Source organism: Temnothorax curvispinosus, unplaced genomic scaffold (genome assembly GCF_003070985.1).
Source record: "Temnothorax curvispinosus isolate PA1 unplaced genomic scaffold, ASM307098v1 QBEX01004104.1, whole genome shotgun sequence".
Classification (NCBI taxonomy): domain Eukaryota; kingdom Metazoa; phylum Arthropoda; class Insecta; order Hymenoptera; family Formicidae; genus Temnothorax; species Temnothorax curvispinosus.
This window is the reverse complement of record NW_020213884.1, coordinates 739467-747994: the sequence shown is the minus strand read 5'-3', so window position 1 is coordinate 747994 and position 8528 is coordinate 739467. Positions and strand designations below refer to the sequence as shown.

The following is an 8528-nucleotide window of genomic DNA, read 5'->3' as shown; positions in this document are numbered from 1 at the left end:
TAAAATACAAGAACGCCCACAAATGTTAACAAAAAATGTAATTTATATTAAGCGACTGAAGAATTTCATTGTGTGGAATTTATATATGTCACCTTATATATTACTATTGCATCTAATCGACGATCGTCGGGGACCAAATCGTGCTTCACTGATCATCCCCTACATATTCCGATGAGACCAATTTTAACCTTAATTCCCAAGCCGGCCTGACCTTTTTCGATAGCAATTTATAGTACTGACATTTTACATTTGTGCACGCATTTAGGGTTGCTAGATTATTACCTGTAAACTTTGAAGAGTTCATTGTTTCTCATTAATGTAGGCATTTAGTTTCTTTTCAAAATTCAAATTATTTAAAATTAGTTTCACGATTCTGAGTTCAAAGTTAAACTCAAAATCGTGGAACAAATCAAATTTACATTTAACAAGAATGAATTCTCAATTCTCCTTCGTTTGATTTTTTATCCTAAATTTAACGAATATAAAGAAGATCAAATCTGTTATGTACATTATTGCACGAATGTGAATTATACAAAAACTAAATATATTTTAAAAATAAAATTGTTATAATCACAATCTTTTAATTAGGACATTTTCTTTTAGACTGTCTTTCATTTTTTCTGTACTAGAATAAGTTTATTTAACGCGTTTCCTATTAACTTATCTGATTCAAAAGTTATTGTATCTTGATTTAAGAGAGAAAAGCGATCTTTGATCAAAAGTAAAGCGATTATTTACATTTTTTAATTTAACCAGATTAAAGCAAGTTTTTCGGTCGCTTTGCTCGCGGCATTAAATGCATTCTTAGTTTATCCAGTCGCTACACGCATTTAGTCACGCGCGTGCGTGTCACGAGGGTGGTCGAGGGCTCGAATGACAAGAGGGGGGAGGGAGGCAGGTCGAGGGTTGATAAGGGGGATAGCTATGTCAGCGGCTAACCGAACAACTATCGTGCGAAGGCACGACGAGGAGAAGAGGAAGGAAGCGGAGGGTGATCGACCGAACGCGCGGATAAAGCATAAACGAGAGAACGAGACGGAGAGAAAAGGAAGGAGACAGAGACGGAGATGGCAACAGGAAGAGTATGCACCAACCGGTAGCTTACGATGCACTTTCTGGCATTCTGTGTACGCGCGCGCGCTCATACGTTGAGTATAAACGATGTATTTGCAGCTTATCGCGCCGGAGGGTAAATAAAGCGATATTGAATCTGAAATGCGCCCCCCACCCTCCCGCCCTCGAGACGAACCCTGTTACTAAATCCTAGTTTAATCCTTTTGACTCCGAGTACTTATTTGTTTAAAAAAATCTGAAGTTAACAAACGTTTTTTTGTATCATTTATAAACGACAATTGAAACTAGCACAACTTGAGTATAATTTTGCGTGCGTATGAATGCAATGCAATGCATTGGTAATAATAAAAGCAATAAAACACACATTAGTAACACTATGGTACGTTTTAATTAATTAAATTTAATTAAGCCGTATTTAATTAATTATCGCCGATATATACGTGCGGCATATGTGAATGTCATAATTATTTTTAGAAATTTATTTTAAATGCATGTACTATCTATTATAATTGTAAAAGTTAAAATTAAAAATTCTAATTTAAATTTTGTAAATTATTTTCAAAATGCAAAAACATTTTAATGACAAATTTAAATCTTAAAGATTTAACCTCAAGTATTAATTTCAAGCTTTAAAAGCATTGAAAACATGTGTTACTATAATAAATAACATTTTTATTTTTATACAGTATACACACCTACATTTTTTTACCTGAAAAGTGCTATTAAATTTGATTAATTGTCAACAATTTCGCAACTATTATAAAACGAATCTACACCGAAATCAATCTTGATATCCGTCGTTATAATCAGCATCTTTATCGACAATGCGTGACTTTTAAATTATACAATTGTCACATGTTACATTCTACTGATTATCTATTTATTATGTCCTTTTCTCTACTAATAATTTTAACGGAGAGCTTGAGTGTTTGTGAATCGCGCGATGTTATTTATTCGTAGCAAGATAAAGAAAACCGCACTTGATAATTGGCCATCGAAAAGCAGGAAATTGTGGTTATGCCCGAATATCGCAGCTAAATATCATCCGAGTCGTGTGAAATGGCAAGACGTTCCACGTTATTCATTCAATATTGCGCAGTTATTCATTATAAAAGTAAAAAATAAAATATATAATTAAGTTAATAGAGTGGATGGAATATGTAATATAAATTTATATTCGTACATTACTTCTACAGTTTATATTATAATTACAATTGTGTAATTATAATATAAACTGTGGAAGTAATGTACGAATAGAAAGAATGTAAAGCAAGAGCTAAAAATATAGGTATAATTTGCAAGTTATTATTAGTTAATTAGTATTGTATTTATATTATAATATTAACTATTAACAATAATTTTTATTCAATTCCAAAACACCATTAAAATATGTAAAACTCTAAATTGAATTTTAAATCGATAGTATACACAACACATATCTGTTTATAATAAAAACTCAATCAGTACTATTTTGATATTAAAACAATTTTTGTCAATTTTATTTTGATTAATTATAACATTTTATTTGCTTTTATATTATATATAATTCGTAATACAACTATTTTTTATTAAGAATTTTATATACAGGTACTATAATGTCGAAGTAATCTGCAACATTTCAAAGATCTTTGATCGTTGAACGCTCGATTTAGATTCGCGGAAGTAACAATCACAGGGCAACAAAAATAGCCGGCGCATATAAAATTTATGCCGCACCCTGCGAGTCAGATCGGGTTTATTTATCGAGCAATGTAGAGAAACTCAGCGACATGAGATCGAAATAAATTTGCTTAATAAGTAGTGCTATATATTTTGTTTCACATCAATATATCGAAAAAGAGAACAAACGGTGTTTCAAATGTATCGAGAAAGATGAGAAACCACGCTTTCAACGGTATCTAGAAACAAATTTCTCGCGCGAAAATTTTAAATTACAAATTTTCTGTGTTAATTACATTATTAATAAAAGTTAGTATACCTATCATTGTTATATGCGGAGAGATATGTTCCATATTAATTATAAAGTAACATTTATTTAATTAATTACCCTTTTACACCTTAAATGCAAATTCTAAGTAATTTGAAGAATACGTATGTAATTAGGATAATTTCTAACAATCAATTAATATTTATAACACAATTAAAAAATAAACCCGGTTTTTGATGTATATCTTTTTTTAAAACAACTGTATGTATCTGTCGCGATAATCGCACGATATGTATTACTGTCGGCAATGTATTACTGTATTCGTGTATACTGATAAGAATCCGGTTCATCGTCTTCTCTCGATGCACGCCCGCGTGTATAACCGATGCATCTTGGATGTATTACCATGTGAACATTTATCCACTCGATACATCATTGTAACGCGATGGGAATGACATGTTACTTTTTATCAATCAACTTAAATCAGTTGTTATAAAATTTTAGTTTTATCCGTTGTTTGCTATTATTACCAAAAAAAAGAAGCCATAAATTTAATATACAGAATTGCATAATACAACTATATATGTCATTCTTACGACGTTTATTTATAGAGTTAACCTTGTAAATCCGTTTTCCTTAAAATTTTCTATGCAATTCTTGAGATAAATTCATCCACCTGCTATATTTGTACTAGGATTCTATCCCAATCTATTTATTTAATCTTATTGCAGAAGGTAGCAGATTAGTATCGAACATTTATTTAACTTTAAATAATTTACTTTTCAGTAATAAATTGAAATCATTTTGCTATATTTCATATAAATCATCTTGTTATACTTTATTTATAGAAATATATGTTCTAATAATAATTTTATAACTTTTTTCGAAATAAACCGTTTATATAACGCTACGATTTTAACTTTGTAATTTAAATTTTGACCTGTTTTATATTTTTATTTAATAATTATTGTTAAAAATTGCAATCTTTAGTTTAGAAAAATCAAATAACTTTACATAAATAAAAAATTAATTGCCCAATATAGAATATATCATGCTAATAAATATTAAATTCTTTTACTATCAATGATATAATAAAATGATCCTATAATTATATATATGTATTAATTATAATGATATAAAAATACTATAATTGTTACGAGTTATGCACGTGTCTTTTACCAATTTATCAATATTTAAATTTTTAAAAAAGCTCATAGACGATATAAAGGAATATGAGACTTTATTTGGGTCTAGGACTACCATCTCGATCATGGTTTCCGACCGGCTTCGCCCGATAGGCTTTATCCGTCCACCCACGAGGTATCTTCCGTCTCTCGTTTCGTCTTGACGGCCTTGTCTATTAATATCACAACCGTCTTCGAGAATAGGCTTCGGACAGCGGCGGTTTAACGCACCGAAGACAGTTCGTGGTTCGCTCCGATAAAGTGCAGCGATGACTCGCCGCGAGGAGGAGAGACGGTTTCTGATAAGGGGTCGTGCACCCCGGGTTGGCACGCGTAGCGTCTTGCTGCAATCGGTATACAATATATGCTGCCTTCGTCATCCGCTGACGTTTCTTTCATTTTTCCGTGCGAAACAATTGATCTCTCGCATCATTTGTGCACGGTACGTTACGCAACTTGCTACTAAGAAGTAATAACTCTCTCATGTACTCATTATTTACTTGGTAAACCTTTAAAGGCTACAAGATAATGCAATATTATTATATTACAACTTTCTAAGTGAATTAGATTTAGTTGATTTTTTTGAAAAATGACATCCAGATTGCTTTTAAGTTATTTTAAAATAAATAAAACTACAATACTTTTGTGTCAAATAATCGTGTTAGATAAATGCATTTTTATCCTGCACTTTTATTCACGTTGCATCATTCGTTTATATAATTGCTTTATTATCTGCGTCGAGTAAATATCAGGCATCGGTTCGAGCGTATGTCGTGTCCCCGCGTGATAGTCCTTCGAACAAAGAAGCTTTTTAAAGAGTTCGTGTGACGCCGAACTATCCACTATTCCGCGCTGATCCCACAGAACTATGTATATCGCGCAAAACTTGTCCGCACTTGTTACTGACCCCGTGCGAATGTGAGAATTGTACAAAATAATACACGCCCAATACACAAATACTAATTTAGATTGTTTTAAGATTTGATTAAGTTTCTCGACTATATTAGGCGATAATGATGCAATTAGCTTTTTACGTATTACTTATTAATTTTCTCATAAACGGTCATAATCTTGTACTATAGATGCCATGGCACTTAAGGTGCAAAATTAATTTTTGTATACAAAATCCGAGAATGAGACACGATGCTGGATGTGAATCGTATATACTTTTCTAACACGAGAATAATGCGTGGAAATATAAAGCTCTCTACGTCTTCCCACTTGGAGAATCCCGCCGAGTGACAAGAGAGCGATTCGTCTCCTCTGAAAGAAGGTGACGAAAGGTTGGAGTAGTCGAAAGCACTCACCATCTCTTGACATGCCGAGGCGTAGGCACTTTTGCAACCGACAGTACTGGCACCGGTTTCTGTTTACACGGTCGACCACACAATTCTTGTTCCGCGGACATTGATAGTTGACGACCGACGACTGCGACCGCCTGAAGAAGCCCTTGCAGCCCTCGCAGGTGATCACGCCGTAATGCACGCCGCTGCTCTTGTCCCCGCATACCTTGCACGGGATTATCTCGATCTGGGCTGCAACCATAAAAGAAACAAACATCTCAATTATGAGCCCCTATCAAGGATGTATCGCGAAATCTTCCCTCGCTTTATAACCCCCTTTTACTTTTATTTCCAGTACTTCATCGAGGCTTCAGGGCTCATTCGTACACATGTACACCTTGATGTGCACTAACGGACAAGTTATTTCCTTCTGTCTGTCTTCTTTATTACAATGCGTCTCAAATTTCTTCGCTTTGAATATTTCCATTAAATTACTACGAAATGCAATTCTCTGTTTACTAATATACATATTATGACTCCTTTATTATGAATGTATTAAGCACTTTTTCTCCATTTAAAAAAAAAATGTAAATAATATAACAGAATTTCTTAAATTAAGTACATATAGTTCTATAATTACATATAAAATTTATATAATTATGACAAATATATAATATTCTGTGTCACATATAATAATTTTATTCCTTACACCAGACATTATATCGCTAATATTAATCGAGTTAAGTTATATATAATAGAAATTATATTAAAAATTTTGATCTATTTACAATCCGAGTGGATATCTCCTAGTTTCGGTACTTTAATAGCTCTACCTCGTATCGAATTAGCCTGCAGTCTGCGATCGTCGAGGATCGCGCTGCCAACGCCGGAGGGAGGCTGCGCGGATCTCTCCCTCGATCTCGATCTTTCCGTCGGCTGAGGACTCGTACTGTCCGCACCCCATGTAGGCCCGCCAAATCCTGACAGACTTCCCTCCATTTACGGATCTTTCTTACCGGTTTCATTTACGGTCTAGCGCGGGGAACAATACCGGCACACGATCCCGAAGATCCACGCGCGTGATTACGATCAAAATTGTCCGTGAAATCGGACGTCCTTAATTAGTCTTTAATTAGTCTTTGTCTTGAATGCACACCATTTATTTTCACGATATGCTTTATGTGGAGTATCGCACAAAAGTACGTAGTCATTTCTGAAATGCTTTCGTTGAATGTGCTTGTGTCCCTTAATTAAGTAATAGTATTTAGAAAGTTGGAATTAAACAGAGCGACGTAAAATTTTGAAGATTAAATTAATTTTTATTACATTTTTGATACGGAATTGTATTTATTGCTAAATTACCTAAATTGTTTTTCTTTCTACATTTTTTTAAACATAAAAACATCATTATGAAAGAAGTAATTTGATGATATCTACATTGAAAGAATTTAAGGAATACTTCACTAAATTCTATTTTGTCAAATATCAAGTTTTTAAACAAATTTATGAATCTCAAAATCTATCGTTTTCTTTATCTGCTAGGGTTTGAATCAAATTCTTCGTTCTGTTATCGACGCTGACTGAAGATAATGGCATTCAAACGTAGACTGCTGTGCTATCACAATTTAATTCGATTTCTAGTAAACACTGGTATAAACCGCGCGACTCGACATATATCTGTATTACATTCACGAGCTGCAAACTATCTTCTTTTTATATTTATCGTTAGTACAGTAATTAAAATTAAAAATTGTAATTTTCGTTAGCTTTTACTCTTAACTTATTAAAGAATTATAGACTCGTAGATCTTGTTATCTTGTATTAGAAAGCATATGCTGTCACTCACGCATTAAAACAGAGGAATCTAAAAGCGAGTTCGCTCTTCACTCGTAATTACACAGTTATCTTTCCAATTTCTCGATAAATTAAATTGGTAATTTCCGAGATTTGAAAGGTTGTCGAGAAATTCGGGCCATCATCCCAAGCGGTGGGCCTTAGCGGCCGGAAAAAAGTTCCAACGCGAACGCGAACGCTGCCTCTCGTGTCGCGAAAAAGGGTGGGCGGGGTGGGCAGGGAGGACGTGATTATTCGCACGTGCGCGTGTGCGTGCACGGAAATGAGGATTCGGTGCGCGGCGCGGCGCGGCCGGCGGCCGCCGGTCTCCCGTCTGGATATATATCGCCCGAGTGCGCTTCTCCCGTCCGGCAACTCTAGCGCCACGAGCAGAACCGTCGAGGCGCTTGCACCATACATACGCGGCACCGAACATTACATAACCGAGAACGATGAACCCAGAGTACAGTCACCCGGCACGCTCGCATCTTCGACGTGCGTCATGCGGAGAGCGCAGCGTGCATCGGCAACGGCGGACAGGCGCTCTATACCCGGAACTCCCGAAATCGAAGCGAGTCGTTTTCCTCTTTATGCCACGCCGCGACGTGTCGTGTCGTTGCGATTTATGATGCAGTTCTTAGTTATTGATACATAATAAATCATTGGCTGCACAGTAGAACTGGAATAACGGGTGCTTGTATGAGACATTAACTTTAATATTTATTAAATCTAATAAAATAAAATATAAATTAAAGTTTTATATTTGTTACAGAGTATTTCGCGATTTTTCGAGAACTTTTTATATTGTTTTTTAATTATTGTCTTATTTCATTATCTTTGGTTTGCTTCGTTAATTTTCTTTTCTACAACGACCAAGGTAGCTAACGTCACAGAAAAAGCTTTCTTCTATTTATTCTATAATTTTGTACCAGAAGTCTTGTTTGTATCGTAAAGCGAATTTTTATTCAATTTTTCTTACATGGCAGCGATTTTATCCCGGTTTCTTTTTTTTAGATTACAATTGTATATTCATTACGACAAAATTTTGTATAACGCGTGGCATCGCCTCTTCTTTTTATCCAATTTCATATACAAGTTGTTACTGTCAATATTTTACACAATGTCATGTCTCGCAAAGCAATAAAAACTTAACCCTTAAATGCCACACCTCTCAAGAATCTCGTAAATGACATGAGGTCTAAAAGATCCCAGCATGAAAAATGTCTC

At 34.5% G+C, this 8528-nt stretch overlaps 1 protein-coding gene across 1 annotated transcript in view; it reads right to left on the bottom strand.

The window, feature by feature from the left end:
• Positions 1 to 5492: 5492 nt before the first annotated feature.
• Positions 5493 to 8528, bottom strand: part of LOC112453166 (probable nuclear hormone receptor HR3) — a gene marked incomplete at its 3' end in the record, with an annotated part of 61533 nt that continues 58497 nt past the window's right edge. Inside the window, exon 2 of the mRNA XM_025013752.1 lies at positions 5493 to 5720. Coding sequence (XP_024869520.1) covers positions 5493 to 5720 — 228 coding nt within the window. The remainder of the gene's footprint in view (positions 5721 to 8528) is intronic.